The sequence below is a fragment of the Eleutherodactylus coqui genome, chromosome 8 (genome assembly GCF_035609145.1).
Source record: "Eleutherodactylus coqui strain aEleCoq1 chromosome 8, aEleCoq1.hap1, whole genome shotgun sequence".
NCBI lineage: Eukaryota > Metazoa > Chordata > Amphibia > Anura > Eleutherodactylidae > Eleutherodactylus > Eleutherodactylus coqui.
In genome coordinates, this window is record NC_089844.1 from 105,273,862 (window position 1) to 105,293,021 (window position 19,160).

Below are 19,160 nucleotides of genomic sequence, written 5' to 3' on the forward strand. Positions count from 1 at the left end.
TAGTTACAACGATACCAAAATTCTTTTTTAGGTTTTTACACTTTTTTGCAATAAAAACCCTTTTGGAAATCTTTTTTTTCTCTATAGCTGCATTCAAAGTCCTGTAACTTTTATTTTTCTATGTACGGAGCTCTGTAAGGGCTTATTTTTTGCGAGACGAGCTGTAGTTTTTGTTGGTTCCATTTTGGGGAATGTACGGCCTTTTTGATCACTTTTATTGCATTTTGCCTCTGTTTTTTTAGCGTTTTTTGTTACGCTTTTTGCCGCACAAAATAAAAAGCGTGTTCAACCTTTTGTACACGTCGTTACGGACGTGTCAATATCCAATATGTGGGGTTTAATTTTTTTTTACATTTATGCTAATATTAGAAAAAAGCATAAAAAAAGGTTTTTTTACATTTTTCTTTTTTACACTATTTGAGTCCCTCTGAGGGACTTGCAGCACTGTGCCTATGATCGCTGTCATAAGGCATGGCAGAGCTACTGCTTTGCCATGCCCTATCGCTTATACAGCGATCATAGGCATAGGCAATACAGGCCAGTGCCTGGCGTCCTGTTGCCATGGTGACAGGCCGGGCTCTCGCGATGACATCGCAGCAGGGAAGGGGTTAACAGTGTGTGTGTGTGTGTGTGTGTGTGTGTGTGTGTGTGTGTGTGTGTGTGTGTGTGTGTGTGTGTGTGTGTGTGTGGGGGGGGCATCTCTGATGCCGCCCCGCTGTTGCAGCAGGACGACGGCTGTGACTGACAGCCGGCTCCCGCTGCGGGATAGCGCGGTATCTTATGTGATCTTGCGCTATCCCCAGGACATACCGGTACGTCCTGTTGCGGGAAGTACAAGGCTCCCAGGACGTACTAGTATGTCCTGGAGTGGGAAGGGGTTAAACATAGCAATGTGAAATAGTGGCCATAATATAAGAAATTTCCACTTGTTTTTCAATAGAGCATTATCAGGGAAACAGAAAAATACTAAACTTTAGGAAGGCAAAAGTTTGTTTGGTTCAGAGATGTCCTTAACCTCATCGGCTAGGACAATGTCCTCAAAAATAAGAGTACAGACAAATGGCAAATATTTAAAAACATCTTAAATACTTCCTGTGAGCGGGTCATACCTTACAGGGATAAAGTGATTAAGAATAGAAGTAAACCAATTTAAACTACTAAAACAAAACCCTATGAGGAAAAAACTAAATTATGTAAAAAGCTAATAAAAGCAGCAAAGGTGGAGAAAGACTCACTGCCAAAGAGTTAGGGCTCATGTATACGGGCGTTTTCCCACCGTGTATCAGGTGTATGATGTACGGCCGTGTGACACACAGTTAAACAGGTAAACACTGCAGGTTCACATTCAATGGGAAGCGCTGAGCATTTACACCCACCGAGACGTCAACGATCCAGCTATGATTTTCATGCTGGTTGAAAGTAAGCGACCAACGAGTTGTAAACAAATAGCGCACAACGGCTGTGAATGTAGATGTGTTGATAGTAAGGAGGGGCAGCATGTACCACTCCCTGTAGAAAAGTATGCACTACGGTTTTGGAAGCCAGGACTGATAGGTTGTAGACTTGACCCTTTGAAAAGGAGCTGAGGCTCAAGTCTATATCAATGCCTGATTGAAGGAAAGGGTTCTGGGAATGGAAAAATGCACGGATTGAAGACAATGCTGCTCACATTATCCAAAGAAAGATTTCCACACTCAAGGTAGATACATGATGGTGGTGGTTTTCTGGCCCTGAGCACAGTCTGGACAACTGCGTCTGCAAATTCCTGCGCTTTTAGGACTGTCGATTCAACACGCACACTGGCAAACATGGCATATGAAAGTGCAGGTGAAGAGTTGGGCCCTGCCACAGTGGGTCCTGGTGTGTACCTGTAGGGACATGTGATCAGTGGACCAAGAACGATATGGTCAGTCTGGCGCAATAAGGATCATTGTGATGCTTTCCATCTTGGCCTTCTTGAGAAGCCATGAGATCATACAAGTCTGTGGGAAGGCGTACATGAACAAGAACTGGCTCCATGGGATCGCAAGAGCGTCGGTTGCCAATGCTTGAGCATCACGAGTCCATGAGATGAAGAGTGGGAGCTATTGAGCCTGGATGCCAGTAGATCCACGTTTGGCACACCTTATTTGTTGCATATGTCCGCATAGACTTCCTCGTGTAGTGCCCATCCCGAGTCTACCATTTCTCTGTTAAGTCCACCATCCAATTTTCCAATCCCAGAATGTAGATGCAGAGACAATTTTCCGCTGGGCAAACTTTCAGCAGCCTCCCCAATCACCGTTGTGCTTTCTGTTGCGCTATAGTTTATGTACATGACAGCCATTGCATTGTTCATCTGAACACGGATCGGGTAACTGTGACCAATGAGTCAGGGACACATGGATGGCTCTGAGCATCAGTATGTTGATGTGGAGAGATGAATTCAAGTTGGACCATTGTTCTGGCACTGCACGATTGCCTATGTTTCCCCCTGCCTACTATATCATCCAGGCGGCAGCCGCTGAAGAGGCGAGTTCCTATACAAAGAAGTCCGGTAAGAGACTTTTTGAAAGCGAGGTCTGCGGACCAACACTTGAGCACAAGGTATGGTGGATTGCCACATCAAGCCCAGAGGAACAAGCAAGTTGCATAGCGACATCCAAGGAGGCCTTGTCTGCCTGGGATAGCTAAAGTGCCAGCTCAGCTATCTGCTCCTGTAGGGCCCCAGAAGGATGCTTCAGCGCAGCCGTTTTGCCCATTCAGATGTGGCCTTACTGACTCATGATGGGATAAAGGGCGGACGAAGGGCTGACCTGGTTGACTTAAAAGATGGCACTGTATTCAAGTAGTCCATTGTGCTGGTACTAAAAGAAAGATGTATCTGCCAGGAGCAGAGTAGTGTGTTTGGACAGGCGAGACACTAGCATCCACAAATGGTGAAGACCACCACTTTTTCCTCAGAAAATGGAGACTTAACATCCAAGCACTTAGGCGTACATGAGGGGCATAGCTAAAATAAGGAGTCAACTCTTCCTTTGCTTCATGCCCACCTCCCGGCGGCAGAAGCTATACCCAAGGTCTTCACTGTGTCCAATGACAGCCCAGAAATGTAAAGTTATGTACATGGGCAGGAAAAATACGTCACCATTGCACATTAAATGGGAAACCACTGGACAAAACAAACATGCAAATGGACTTGCGGATTTTAGTTAATTGTAAATTTAACTGGAGCAACCAGTGTCAGGCAGCTGCTGCCAAGGCAAATAGGATCATGGGGTGCATCAAAAGAGGTCTAGGGGCACATGACGAGAACATTGTTCATTCTCTTTACAAGTCATTGATAGGACCACACATGGAATAGTGTGTACAGATTTGGGCACCGACACCCAAGAACGACAGAGCTTGAGCGGGTAGAAAGGTGGGCAACTGAAGTAATAAACTAAATGGGCGGACTACAAGGCCCAGAGAGGTAATCAAAATTGGGGTTAGTGTGGGGGGTGGCAGGGTGACAGCTGAGGGGCGACCTAATATCTATGTATAAAAATGTAAGGGGACAATATACAGATCTGTTCCAGGATCTATATGTTCCAAGAACTGACTAAGAACAGCGAGACTTTGAAAGTGCACATGTGAAAGTGCAATATGTTGGTCGCTGCACTTTCAATACTGCTGCAAGTACTTTTTTTTTTTTTTTTGGTAAAACAAAGGGAAGAAAAAAAAACAAACAAAAAAAAACAACTTAGCTCTGCCCCCACCCACCTCCTCTCATTGCATTTAGTGCCGAGAGGCAGAAGCTTGGGGCACTGTTCCAGGCTCTTACAGCCTCCTCCCCCTGCAGAGAGGGACGCCGTATATCGGCCGGTCTGAATACCCGGACGATATACGGTCATCTGAATAAGCCCTTTGGGCCTGTATCAAACAAACATTTGTGCAGCATTTTGCAGTGCAATACACAGTGAATACAGCCCAATGATTTTAATGGGTTTGCTCACATAAGTGTATTTTGCGTACGCATTTTGTTTTTTTTAAAAAAACAAACAAAAAAAACACAGCATTCTCTATTTTCCTTCACATTTGAGCAGGGAAAGAGCAAATACTGAATTACACTAATTGTCAATTTCCATGAATGGGAACAGTTGTGTCTTTCGCATGTACAAAGCGTGTGCGTTTGCACACACAGTACAGTAAAACACTTGTGCACAAATAGGCAACACCCGTTGTGCAAATAAATGCATCAACGTGCTCATGCCCGTGGGACCCCAGCCTCATGAATAGTTTTTCACTACGTCGTTACAGATCATTATGTCCGGCCATGGTCACCTTTACCACAGTAAGGGCAAAACTATTCAGTAAGCCAAATAGCTTTTCAGGAGTTTGGTAAAACAGAAACCGTCTATCATGAGGAACGTAAAAAACTATTGCATACATATTAGCAGTAGATAGGAAGGCAGCTACTTACGCCACACCATGAGGAGCATCAGCTTGCACATAGACTTCAAAAGTAACCTTGTCATCCTCTATGAAACCTTTATCTGGATCTGTAACTTCCTGCAAAAGGAATATCACAATAAGTCAGAATTCCACAACAGAGTGACAACGTACCTAGCAAATCTCATATGGCTAATGCTATTACCCAATTGCGTCTTGATTGCAATAGATCTATCAGTGTTTCGTTTCCATCATGAAACTAATCGGATTTATAAAAATTTGAAATTAGGTTTTATTTTGCAGTTAAAGATGAAACTTAACATCCAGAAAAAGTGTGACAAACGGTTGATACAGTACAATGCTTAGAAACGTAATCAGATCCGACAGATGTGCATATTGAACATAGGAGTATGTAGTAGCTAGAAGATGCTAATCTTGTTTTGTGTGGTCACGGTTTGCAACAATGACCATAGAACAAAAAAATCCTACGCAGGAAACACTACATTAAACGTTATGCATGTGCCGGGCTGCACCCCAACAAACTCCCATTAACCCATTGCAATCCAATTTTGGATTCAGGGTTTCCTAGGGGGCTTTCTCTTTTTGCCATTTTACAATGGCACCATCTGCTGGCTAGAGCAAGTACTGCAGTATGTGACATGCCAGAGAGGCCCTCAAACAGAGCGGCCAGTAACATACATTAACACCGTGCCGGATGTTTCAACCAGAATTTTGGAAAAAGTCAGACAGTGGATTGGAAGGGGTTAACCCTCAACCCTGTCAGCAGAGGCTGGTGCACTAATCATTCACTCAGAATAAAAGTTTTCGGAGGGTATTTCCAGGACACATACAAAACGTTATAGTGGAAAATAGATGCTAACAAAAATTGATTGATTGGCCCAGAGACGGGAAATCTGATTTCCGTGTCATGATTAATACCTTAAGGGCCATTATCGCTCATACACTTTAGATGGTTAATTGGTCCCAGTTTTGCTAACGTTTCTCTAACTTTAAGGAGTTTTCACAGCATTTTCCTATGCAAGTGGATGGGGTAATGCTGCAGTATCCGAACGGCCACTACAAATAGTCAGTTGCTCCGAGTACGAACAGGATTGTGCTCACATGTAACCCACTGAAGAGGCTGTGGAGTTCTTAGGAGTACTGCAGCCCTTTAAATCAGCTTGGGTCCCGGGCATGGACTGCAGACATCGATGGCCTATTTAACGATGACCCATCAATTTTTAATAGTAAACTGTGAAAATGTAGAAATCATGGATGCCAGCATCCTCCAGAGCAGAATAGAAAAGCATTGAATTAGTAGCTTGTATATTGTAGGTCTGAACAACGTATTTGCTTCTCCTCTATAGCGTCTGATTTTCGGCTTGGTCATGGTATTGTGCCATCACACTGGCCAGAAATGGCCATGACCATGACTATGCACTGAGCCTTTCCCAACATATACTGCCAACAAAAGCCTCCAATGCACGCTACTGTACAGCCACAAATCTTCAACTGGCCACAACGTCTGACACATTTACACCGCGCCGTTCACTACTTTGCCCCCTTCCTCCCTTGCAGTGGTTTTCCGTATTGGAAAGAGCAGGTTGCTGTACTTTCCTACACAATAAAGGGTAAAGGGGGGGGGGGGGGATGTATTTGTTTAACGACAACTTATTTTGCAGCGCTTTCAGGTAATGATTATCCGCAGCAAGCTGAGTACTCATTTTACCGACCTCGGAAGGATGTACGGTTGAGTCAACCTTGAGTCTGCTACCTCAACCAGCGGGGATTGAACTCGCAACCTTCAGGTCGTGAGTGAGAGTTTAACACTTTGTGCCACACAAGGCCCCTATGTATACCAGTCCAATATTAGGTTAAAAAAGGCTTTTTCTTGCCTATAAATAAGTTTGATGTATACTCCGAGCGCTTTTCCCATGTGAATGCCAAAACTCAGTGCACAACTCCTTATACGCCATCGAATCCTTCCCTATCTGGTTGTTAAAAACTTGCATATCTGCACAACACCCATTAATTAAAAGATGGGAGGAGGACAGAAGGCAATTATGGCCATCTGCCATACGTGACCTGCATAGAGCATATAATTTGTCATGCATGTCTATACAGACTGGTTAGACCTTTTTTCCATAGAACTCATCCCAAGGGGTAACATCCCAACCTTTTCTTATAAGCAACTCATTCTGCATTTAGTCTAAAGGCACAGACTACAGAAAAGATGCTACTTACACTCCACGCCATGAAATTGGAAAATCCCCAATCATTCTCCTTGTGAAAAAACAAGTGACTAATGCGTCTGCTGAAAGATTTCTCGTCATCCTTGTAATTGATTATCTTGAGCACTGCCTGTGCGTGGCAGGACCACGACCTGCAAGACAAAACACATTGAGGAATCAGGCAAGCACGGAGCAGAGTTTGTCGCCCACCAAGTGACCGCTGTAGTCCGCTACCTGGCACACAACTCCGTGTATTTCTTAGGACTGCAGCTGTCGCCCAAATCTATAAATCCAAGGCGTCGTGCTATAAAATCCTCCGTATAGCCCTGGCCTAATGGACATGGAGGTTGCATCCACTGACCTCACAATAACACAACTAGGGATTTTGATGCATTTTATTTACTTTGTTGCATAAAGCAGTTGAGTCCAAATCTCTATTATGCAAGAACGACTTGTCAGGTCTAAACGAAAAATGCTTCGGCCCATCGATACTGAAAATCTCACATTATAATCTAAATTATGGACCATTCAATTACATGGTGCATCAAACATGGTCAGATCTTAAAAAAGTTTTTTTTCCGGAACTGGACAATTAATGATCAGGATAGGTCATGAGTAACTGATTGATAAAGACCTATTAACTGGGACTCTTGCCCACCAGCTGCTCGTTGGCAGTGTACACAACTGAAAGCACACTGCCCCATGCACAGAACAGTGGCTGGGAGTGGTACTACAAGCAGTTCCCATTCACTTGTGGATAAGGTCATCCATCATCCAGTCCTGGAAAAGGCCTTTAATAAAACAGATCTAAGGCAAGGCAAAAAGGGTTGCAGGACTACTAGCAATTGATCATTTTGACAGAATTTTTCTTTTAAAACCTGAGGAAAAAAAACTTTTTTTGTGGAGCTTTAAGGCCTCATGTCCAATAGCAAAATTGAATTGCGGATTCCGCGGGTGAAATTTTGCCCATGGGAAATCATTGGCCATCTGCAGGTCAATTAAATTGACTTTTGCAACCGCTGATGGCATTTTAATCGATTTGCGTTTTTCATGCACAGGAAAATACCGCAGCATGCTCCATTTTAGTGTGGATTCCACGCGGATTGGCCACATTGCTATCTATAGGTGGGGATATCCGCATGAAAAAAAAAATTAAAGCCAATCCACCCGGAATCTGCTGCAGAAATCTGCGCGGATTGTATTTTTCTACTGGACATGAGGTTTTACAGTAATTTCATGTAAACAGCTTGTTTACTACAGCCTAATGCAACCACCCCTCCCCCACTGAAGAAACATGTAAACCCAGTTTCCAAAAACATACAGTATTCACGCCCAAGTGTTGAGGTCTAGTCTAATCAGCCAGTATGGTGAATAATATTGCCCAATAACAAGCAGCAATACCAGATGGTCTACACTTCTTGCTCACATTTGTTTGGCTTCTGCCTCATTGGATGTTTTGCCTTCCTCTGGATCAACAAGGGGTGTGGAAACCGGCTGAACTAGATGGACATTGTCTCCCTTCAGCTCTACATACTATGACCATTTTAATTTGCAATGTGGAGCTCACCAAGACAGATTTAAAACAACTTTCTGGCTACACCTGCAGCTGCCACCAGAGGGAGCATGGAAGCTTAGTGTATACGCAGCCTCTAGTGGCAGCTGAAGGTAGCTAGCGAGTAGAACAGATTGATGGACCTAGTGGATTTCAGAAATGAAGCAGTCTACAGCCTAGTGTAACTACTTTCTATATACACTGAGGGTTGGAGAGAGGGCTTGCTCTGCAAATAGCGCAAACTCTGGCTGCTGCATTCTAATTGGTCAGTCAGCGCTGGTTAATCACAACGACTGCTGGGGCAGAACCGCTATGATTACTTCTCCAGCAGCAAGTAGGTTTGCAGCCATCACTACAGTCTTGCCATCGTGGCAACAATTTAAACATAGGAGGTAAGCTTACAGTCTGTTGCGCTAAGCACCACGCACCCATGACAAACTTACGTCCTGAGGGGTTAATAAAGCTTGACACTCTAGGCGTGTTCCTTAGGCTCTTTTTAAACTTGCATCATTGCTATCGGTCACTACTAGCTAAATGCAAGGACCATAAGGGCGAGTTTATACAGTGGAATTATTGCAGAATTCGACTATGGAATGTATGGTGAAATTCTGCAACAATGGACTGGACCATGTAAATGTACGGGATCTTAAACCCCACTTACAGCAGGAGAAATTTGCACTAGAAAATAGCCATGATGCAAATAAACTGCATGCTCAGTCGCAGAAAAGTGAAGGATTTTCATCCCGGATTTCATTTATTGTGATGAAATGAGGAAAATCTGCAGTGAAAATCCACAAGTCATATGAGTTTTGATGTGGCAAGACTTCGCTAGGTGTGCTCATCATACAGTAACGGATCACACAAGCTAAACCCCTCCTCCCCCTTTTTAAGGACCCCTGCCCAACGTAGGCACCAGCTCATACTTGTTAATTGTCTTCTCCATTTTGAAAAGACAGAAAAGATCTGGTGTAAAATATCGTACCACATTACAGCACAAGCACCAGTAAGAAAATGGACTTACGTGGAATCTGATTCAGCGTTGCACTGAAGGAAAAAGCCCACACTTTTCTGATGTGGTCTATCCGGGTAAAACCGTGGCATCACCATAATTTTCCAGGGTAGATTTCGTACAAAGCAAGGAGGGCTCAGAACAGATTCACTAAGTCGGCTGAAACGTTCCACAGTGAACTGAAACGTTGCTTCGGATCGCCAACTGGTATCTGAAAGCAGAAAGTTACAAGTGTTATCTTCATATGTATAGAACACCGTGCACGAAAACACGAAACATTACCCCAAACCACAAAGGTCAGTGGGGTGTGAGTGTCAGAGTCAGTTTGCATAGAATTAATCTCCTAAATGCTACTTAACAGGGATGGAAGGTGTGGTGCCTGATGTGTCTCCGAATAGATGAATTGGCTATAAAGGGTCCAAGTGCAGTCTATGGAATACGCGGTCCAAAAATACACCCGTCTGAGTGTGCCCTAAAAGGGGAGTGCTACTGATTGCAGCATAAGGCCTCATGTCCACAGGCAGATCAGTTTCCACATGCAGGTGCCCGCAGCGGAATCCGACCCTGCCCATGGCGGTGACCCGGTGTACCTGTCTGGGTCTTCTTTTTCCTGTACTGCGGATGTGTGCAGAAGTGCAGATCATTTTTTTATTTTTTTAAAACTCCTGCTTTCCTGCAGGATCTGTGGCCCAGCTGCAGACAGGCAGCGGATTGAAGTCAATGGAAGCAGTCTGTGTGGGAACCGCACTGAAATGGAGCATGCTGAGATTTGTTTTCTGTACCAGAAGGTCCACAATACAAATCTGCATGCTTAAATTCATGTGCAGACGCCCATGCTTCCCTCTGGGCAACTTAATTTGCGAATCTTCAGCGTGGGCGACCTTCACGGATTCCGCAAATCAGATCCGGCTGTGGACATTGGGCCTTAGACTTTTAGGGCAGATGCAGATCTGCATGTAGAAAACATTCAGTGTATTATAGCACAAGACAAATGGATGAAATAAAGATATCGCATCCACATAACAAAAATAATGTGCAGGGTACACCGACCTGCAAAGCGGATTTTAAAGGGGTTTACCACCCAAATAATACTAATGACCGATCCTCAGGACAGCTCATCAATAGTTGACTGGTTGGGGTCTGCGGCTCAAGACCCCAACCGAACAGCTGATCAGGCACCCACTGTCAGTGCTGCAATTCACAGGAACTGGAGCAGAAAAACGTAGCTTAGACCCTTGTGAAGAGGTTGGCGCTCGAAATTGCAGGCATGGCTCTCTTTAAAATAATTGACAGGTGCACCTGCAGTTACAAGTGCCGGCCACTACTAAGGGGATGGGAGCGACAGCTTCCGCTTCGACCCATGTGTATTGCAGCACTGACAGTGGGCCCCCAATTAGCTAAGGTCCTAAGCGGCAGACCACAGCCCAACAACTATTGATGACCTATCCTTAGGATAGCTCACAAATAGTATTCGGGTGGAAAAAACCCTTTAAAATCCTCAGCATGTCAATTTATGATGTGGATCGATTGTGGATTTTCCCCTATTGGATCATCACTGGGGAATTCAGAATCCATAACAAACTGTCCCGACTTCTGCTGCAGATCCACAGCTGGACCTACAGGTAGGAACAGTATGGTGGAGACGAACGCAGTGGAATTAGTTGCAATTTTGCTGCAAGGAAAAAAAAAAAAAAAAACACACAGCAAACCCACCACATGTGAAATCTCCTTAATCTATCTTCTGATAATCTAGACGGTGACGAATACGCATTGGTTTTCAGTGCAGAACTGCAATATGTGGAATTTTACAAGACCAGGAAGAAAATACTATAAAAAGGACCAAATAGGTCATCAAAGGACCAAATTACCTATCAGGACAGGTCAAGTCAATAGTTGATCGGCTGGGGTCAGTCACTCGAGGCCCAGACCGATCAACTGAGTGGACACATGCTGTCAGTGCCGCAACACCAGAGGTTGGAGCAAAAGCTTCCACGCCAACCTCCCTATAGTGTCTGGCAGGGCTTTCACTGAAATCAATGGGAGCTGTGCCTGCAGTTACAAGCACCAGGCACTACAAGGAGGTCGGCACACCTCTTCTGCTCCAACCTCTATTTGGATTGGAAGGCTCCCTGCCGACCTCTGTGTAGTAACCGGCGCTTGAAACTGCAGGCACAGCTCACGATGCTTTTAATGAGAGCCGTGCCTGCAGTTACAAGCGTCGGCCACTCCGACCCGTTTTATTGCAGCGCTGACAGTATGCGCCCGTTCAGTGAAGTAAGTTACCCCATCTTTCCTCTTCTATAAGTAGCACAAGGATTATTTTGGAGGTTCACTGAAGTGACCGCTATTCTAAAATCGCTCAGCTGATCGGTCGGGGGTCCCAAGCAATGGACCCCAGCGGATCAACTATTCATGGCCTATCCTGATAGGCCAATCAATCATATTTACCTGAAAAACCCCTTTAAAAAAGCAAAGTTATAAGACAATGTCAACATATTGTATCTGGCATTCAATATTTTCTATCCTTACAAGTTTTATGTCACGCATCTGTTCCAACTAATAACGGATTAAAAGGAGCTAAATTCAGCTGGACTAAAGTTTACTGTACCATCCAACACCAAGGACTATGTTCCTAGATCAGGGACATTAAACATAAGGATACGCTCACATGGGTCTGAAATCCTATGGATTTTCCACAGCGAAATTAGCAGCACTTCCAGTGTGGACATTATGGATCAGATCTTGAGAGATCCCACCCGCACGCTGCGGCGAAGATCTGCAGAGTGAACTGACTTGTTACAGATCTGAAATCCACAGGATGTCAATTTGTGCTGAGGATTTCACTCATTCTAATGAGAAGGTCAAAGCTGTGAAGACATTTGATATATACCCTTACCGTCTTCCATATCTTCTTCTGTGTTATTGTGGCCATCCGCCATAGCAACATTGCCATTTATTACAGGATTAGGTGTGATTCTTGGAGGGTCATCAGCATCTCCAGCTGAAAGACAAGAGAAAGAAGTGAAAAACCACATTTACCTAACAAAAGAAAATGAAAAAATTAAATGTACGACCACAACCACCCTTCGTATGAAATTGGAGATAAAAGGACCCAAATCTGAGACTGACCGAGTGGACATCAGTCAAATCTGAGCTACCAAATGAATCTCTTACCATATGCCTATAGCTGTAGACTAGGGCAGCACACTAAGACCTTCAATGAGTATTCCCATCTTAAAGAGTCATGGCATATCCAAAGGAAATGCAGCAAATAAGGGGAAGTGGCCACCCATCGGAAGGATGGTGACCTGTGACCCCTGCCCAATCTACTACCAGCAGAAGTCAATCTCTGCACAAGCCCAGTGAACAGCTGATTGGTGAAGAGTTTGGGTGGAAGACCCTCGCTGGCCTATCTTGAAGATCAGCTATAAACTATTGATAGCCTGACAATCTTTTTAAAAGGGGGGGAGGGGGGACCCAAAAACAACAAGACTATAAGCTAACATTTATTATAAATCATAAGAACAGCTAAGCAGACTGAGAAGTATTCACTGCTCCAAACAAATGTGCCAACACACGGACAAGTACAGTGGCCGATGAAGGTGCCGTCCCCTCCGAGGTGTACCTGCTGCTTTATAACACTCAGAACATATGAGTCAGCCTTACAATCCTTCACATCAGGTTATGAAGAGCTCTGTGTCAGAGGCTCCATTGGGGGTTATATTATACCCATAGAGCAATAGCCGAGCCCACCAGTTCTGGGCATTAGATTTGTAATTGGGGCTCATAAACACAGGAACAATGCACCCGGCTGACAATAAGCTGAACTAATCCAGCTCATGAAGTTCCCATGTTTACTAATACATGCATCAGCATGAAAGTGCTCACTGCACATGATACCGCCAGCAGGAGATAAGAGGGATTGCATGCGTTGATATAAACACACCAATGTGTAACTAGAGCGAGAACCAAAAGTAAACTTTACAAGTCCTCTGCCAGAACCACAAGGCAAACCTCTGATTAAAGAAGCAAGAACACATCAGAGGTCGGTACATTAGTACAACAAAACAAAAAGTTGTTTGACCATGCGGAATACGTGAGGTTATTCTTACTCTGTGGGTCACTGCAATTCCAGCGATACAAAATTAATAATTTTATAGCCTATATACAAACATACACACGATTATAAAATATAATATTCACCTCGGAAGACAGCTGCATCTAAAAGGGTTAAATCACAGGCATCGGAGATGGAGCCAAGCGCTAGTCCAGTGGTTGCAGCATACGATCCCGCTCGGATTACTTAGGGCTCAGCTTCTAAGCTGCCTGGTAATCAGTGCCGTACATGTACAGTACAGTAACTACTGGCCCGCTGTGTCGCACATATACAGCGTGTCAGGAGGGGATTAAAGGAATTGTCCTGCTTCTATCCGTTTTGCTACAGGAAGCAGACATCTCCGTACGCTGGACAGTGGCCCAAGATGGTACTGCAGGCCGAGACCCATTGAAGTGTATGGGGCTCAGCATTCAGTACCATTCCGGAGTACTGCGCAAATTCAGTAGCACTGCTGGAAGTGGGACAATGCCATTTAATTCATGCAAAAGTAAACAAGATAGCGCTCCATAGCTGCAGTAATACAGCGCTGTGCAGAAGGACGGTATTCAGTGCCAAGAATGGGATTAGATCCCATTATACAGAAAAAGGTTTCCCAGTTTCATCCAAAAACCTTTTGAAATGGTTTTTCTGCTTTGCCCCATCCAGATCACATTCCCATTCTTGAGGTCAAACACCTTCAGCACCAAGCCGTATGGTGATGGAAAGTCAGAAGATGGGCCACATCCAGACCATCAGCAGCGTCTGGGATCCCCCTAGAGGAGCGGCTGGACAGGATCTCCAGTAGCCAGAAACATGTTTTTACACTTGACAAGAACATAAAGTCGCAAATTAAGAACGCTTTCACAACTTTCCTGCTCCATTCTGGGAGAACACATGGGGAATCCCCGCAGCTGAACGGCTCCGTCTCTAGAAAGAAGTGAAAAGCTTTACAGCTTTTGGAGTGCTGCATGCTGCGTTTTCTCTTCGGGTATTTTCAGCCAGAACTGCGACGGAACCTCCGACCGGATGTTCCATCACGGATGTGAACTGACCCGAATTCTAATAAAACCCTGAACCCATATATTTTCTAAAATAGTCTGATAGCAGTAGCTCATCTGGGCACCTACAATGTCCAATTTCATGCATCTTTGTGACTAAAGTAATGCTCCCCCCCTCTAACAACCAGGCTCACATGGCCATAATTCGCGGTATGCTGTACGTTATTATGACACGAGTACTTGCTGCATGCCACCAACTGCCATGCACCACCTTGGCGTGTACGCGTGCGTAACACACGCCAATATAGAACATGCTGTGATCTTTATTGTGCACATATTTAATGCAATTTATGTAAGTGGCAATATGGGAGTCTATGGGAGATTGGTACAGCATATTATACGTGCAAAACATGCCGTGACCATACATTCATGTGAGATCAACTTGCTGCATCTCAGGCTCTATTGCCGATAGGGCATTAGCCTTGGTGGCATTTTAAAACAAGGCCACAATCAAACCTCTACCTGCAACAGAAATATTCATGTGTAAGGCTAGCTTTACTCGAGCCGATAGTTGCCTTTAATTGTTTTTTTTGAGAAACTACTCAGGTTGTGTAAACCCTGAACCAAGCGACTATCAGTCCATGTAAGCAGGCAGTTCATCTATAAACGATAGCCGTTTGCACTGAATGGAGGCGGATGGCTGGAAGAGATCTCCTGCGCGCTCAGCCTCAATTCACTGAAATGTCATTCCTGTGTGAGTGCAGGAGCAATAGTAGTTAGAATGGCTTTTGAACACTTAAGGCCCTGACAGTTGTCCTGTGTAAAGCCACCCTAAGATCAGATGTTATATACAACTCCCATTTAAAACAGTTGTATCTCATGATTTATTGCAGAGCTTTGGTTGTGGTCTTGTTTTTAAACCACGATTATTAGCTTTAAAACAAGACCACAACCAAAACCCTGCAATACAGCATGAGCTGCAACTGTTTAGGGCAAAGACCTCTCTCATAAGTCCTTAGCTGCCAAAGTGCCTCTCTGGAAGGATGTAGAAGATAGGTCCTTGGCAGGAAATGGATTAAACATTACACTCCTGCATAGTAAGATCTTATCCCCCATCTCTCCAATTCATTGTGCCTTCCCACTCTTTCCCTGGTTAGTAAAAAGCTATTAAAATTATGTAACTAGCAAGCGGTGCTAGGACACCTGCCGTCCTGATGCAGCCATTAGTATTTGGCTGGGTTCACGTGGGATGGAATTGCCGTGGAATTTCCACACAGCAATTCTGCCCATGGCTTTTAATTTCGGGATTAGCCAGCAAAGTGGACGAGATTTTGCAAAAATCTCGGCCACACGCTGCAGCTAAGCCCTGTGGAAACAGACATGAATACAATACCGCAGCATGCCAATTCTTTTGTGGTTTTCGCAGCAGCCTCTCTTCTTTTTGGGAGAAAAAGCCGCAGCGGAATGCCGACGGCAAAACAGCTCCAAAACTCGTGGCTAAAGGCCGCTGGTTTTGAAGCCGTGCCCTTCCAGCGGAATTCTCGCAGTTTTTCGGTACGGCCATTCTGCAAAAAGTCCGCTGGAATTCCGTCCCGTGTGACCCCAGCCTTACAGTGTTGCGTCAGGAATAGAGCATGGTGAAGGGCGTGATCAGCTATTGGACAAGAACACCCAAGTAAGAGGGCTCTTGGGTTACAGCACTTGTGCAGGAGCTTTACTATTCACTCCTACTGCGGTACGGAGGTGGCACTACTGCACACTCACTAGATGCATCACAGCGGGATAACTGTGGTCACCGTGGCGGGGCTATAACCACTGTAACCCCTGCAGACACAACAGAAGGGACCTGAACGCAGCAGAGATTTTTTTTGAAACCGTGAACAAAAAGTTTTTAAAAATACGTTGCGAAAAAAAGATATTTAAATAGAAACCGAGATGATACGTCTTTATTCAGAATAGCAGCACCTAGGCAATCGGGACTGAAATCACTGAGGAGGCGATTTCAGAAAATAGTTAAAAAGAAGCTCACTAGCAGTTATATACACAGATGGCCTGATATTTATAACACTGTCCCTTTAATTTGTAGCTGCACAGAGTCCGTTCAGCAACATGCCCGTATAATGGAAGGGAAGCAGCCCAGTATAGCGACAGACGCCGATTTCAGCGGTCTGTCACTTATTCCAATCAGTTTAGTGATTTTACAAATCTTACTTATGAAACTTTGCAGTATAACACAGAAGGACCTGCCAATCAGCATCTGAAGGGAGGCGGAGGGAGCGAGAGCCGGCAGACTTCTCTCCAGGCCAGCCCTGCAAAGTTCAAAAAGAAGGATTTGCAAAACCACTAAACTGATGAATGTAAATGACAGACTGCTCCCCGTAGCCCAGGGGACCTGACTGGCTGCAGTACATATGCAGCAACCACCTCACCCACTGATAAACAACTCTGTGGGCAGTTTCTCCTACAGGGGTATTCTGGGACTTCTTACTTTTTTTCTATTGTTAACAGACAGGTGACATCAATCGATGATTAGCGAGGACCCACTGCTGGGACTCCTGTGAATATGATCAGCACAGGAAGCAGAAAGCGCTGATAATAGCGCAGAGGCCTGGGTTGGTATTGCAGGTGCAGCTCCCATTGAAGTCAACGAGAGTTGTGCCTGCACTACCAACTCAGGTCTTTGCGCTATGGTCAGTGCTTCCTGCTCTGTTCGCAGTGACAGCAGCCCCAGGAATCAGCTGCACAGTAGGGGAGCAGCCGGTCCCCGTCGATCATCTACTGATGACCACTTGGACATCAATAGAGAAAATTAAAAAAAAAAAATCTTGCAACACCCCTTTAGGAGCAGCGAATAATTCCATACCATCATGTACCCAAGATAGGGTAAGTATCAGTAACCATGTACACACACAGGAGCTGTATGCACAAAGTGGTAGGGCATCCTAGACACACCATTTACAAAACTTGTATCATTTTTAATCTAGATGCATTGGAGCAATAAAAGGATTGCAAGCATGTAAGTAGCTGTGAAGTACTACAGGTAACAGCTTGCACCGATATGTCCTGAACAGCCATCAGACATTGGGATCTACCATGGCTGCATAATAGTCAGGGCAATATTGGAGTCCTCCAATCACAACTAACCCAAGTAGTAAAAGCTGCAGGTGACACAGGATTGTCAATCTGGTTCTGCAGGTACATTAATCTCTGGTGCTACCCATTCATTACTCAGGTGATTCATAGCATGTTACATTACTGTATCCTACATTACAGCCAGAAAGCTGAAGCCTGAGAGTCTGACGACTAAGGCCTCCTTCCCACGAACGGATTTCCGCCGCGTAATTCGCGGCGAAAATCCGCTGCGTTGCCCGCAGCTATTAGGTTCTATTGAACCTAATAGCACAATGCTCACGATGCGTAATTCCACCGCGGAATTACGCACCGCGATTTCTCCCGTCCTCACCCGCAGCATGCTCTATTTTCTGCGGGTGAGGACGGGCTGTACGCACTGACGGCTTCCATTGCAGTCAATGGAAGCCGTCCATTCACGCTATCTCCCGCTGTAACCAGCGGGAGATAGCGTGAAAAAACGCTTTCCCGCCCACCGCCGAGCGTCATATGACGCCAAATGACGCGGTCCGGCCGCGTCACGTGACACGGCCGGCCATGCACGTGACACGGCTGGTGACGCGAGGGCGGTGGGCGGTGACGGGCGGTGACGCGCGGCGGTGGGCGGGGAAGCGATTTCACGCTATCTCCCGCAGGTAAGTATAGGGGCTCTGGGGGGCGCCGTGACGGGCTTCACAGCGGAATATTACGCTGCGGAGCCCGTCACGCTCGTGGGAAGGAGGCCTTAGATAGTTTACAGCAGACTAGAGATCCTCAAATAATCCCATCCGTGTAGCCAAAGGTGTGCGTCAAATCACATGACAGCACGATTATATACCCTGGATGGCATCACATTGGCCACTTAATGCTGGTTATGGAAGTCTGAGGGAATCGCCTCGATCACTGGGCCACGTAAGAGTGCAAACGTTCAGCAGAGCAATAAGCAAACAGTTGTTAGTCTGTGATTGGCTCATTTTAATTGGGCATAAAAATGGCCGCCAGTTGGGATTTCCTTGTAAACTGGGAGATCTGCAGCCGCGCCTGGGGATGAACAATTATCGTAGCGATCGTTCATCCCCATACTATCAATCTCCCCAACTGGTGTCCACAGCTGAACTAGTGCCAACTAACATGCCATTATGTCGATCGACACTTGTTCAGAGCGGGAGAGGATTGGCAGGTGTAAAAGGGCTCTTAGGGTCCTTTCACACTGAGCAATTTGCTATGGTAGACGAGAGCCAATCAACAAGATCGATGCTTGTCAATTTGGCCTTTACACAGGTTGATTCAGACCCGGTTACAGTTTATATGATGGTTTGTCCCCCTAGATTGTCATGCTTGTTGGCAGGCCCTCCCCCACCCCCTGGTGAGATACGTTGCAGCCAACAATGATTTGTGAGTCATAAGAACGCTTTCGCGGGCAGAAATTGGCCACAACATGCAGTAAAATTCTGCACAAAAATCCACGTGCCTTTGTGCAGATTTTGATGCGGAATTGAAAATGGCTTAATTCTGCCGGCATTTAGATATACGGGTATTGTGTGGATTTCAATCGCCGCAGATTCCGCTGCATATTGCAGGCAATTTCCCGCACATGTGAAACCACCCTAAAAACACAGCTGCCCAGGGGCGGATGTCGCGTGCAAAACTGGCTGCGGCGCCTTGTACACGTACCTGCCCTTCTGCATCTTCATCTGTACAGAAGATGGTCCACACAGCTCGCCGTCTGACAAGTGCAGTACAGATTTTTTTCTTA

The 19,160-nt window shown here is 45.3% G+C and overlaps 1 protein-coding gene across 2 annotated transcripts in view; it reads right to left on the reverse strand.

Moving 5' to 3' along the window:
* Window positions 1–19,160, reverse strand: part of USP7 (ubiquitin specific peptidase 7) — a 67,577-nt gene that overhangs the window by 33,100 nt on the left and 15,317 nt on the right. For both annotated transcript variants that reach the window (XM_066576167.1, XM_066576165.1), the window contains exons 2-5: window positions 12,099–12,203; window positions 9,215–9,413; window positions 6,655–6,793; window positions 4,442–4,530 (exon numbers count right to left, since the gene is read on the reverse strand). In XM_066576167.1, the coding sequence (XP_066432264.1) occupies window positions 4,442–4,530; window positions 6,655–6,793; window positions 9,215–9,413; window positions 12,099–12,203 (532 nt within the window). The remainder of the gene's footprint in view (window positions 1–4,441; window positions 4,531–6,654; window positions 6,794–9,214; window positions 9,414–12,098; window positions 12,204–19,160) is intronic.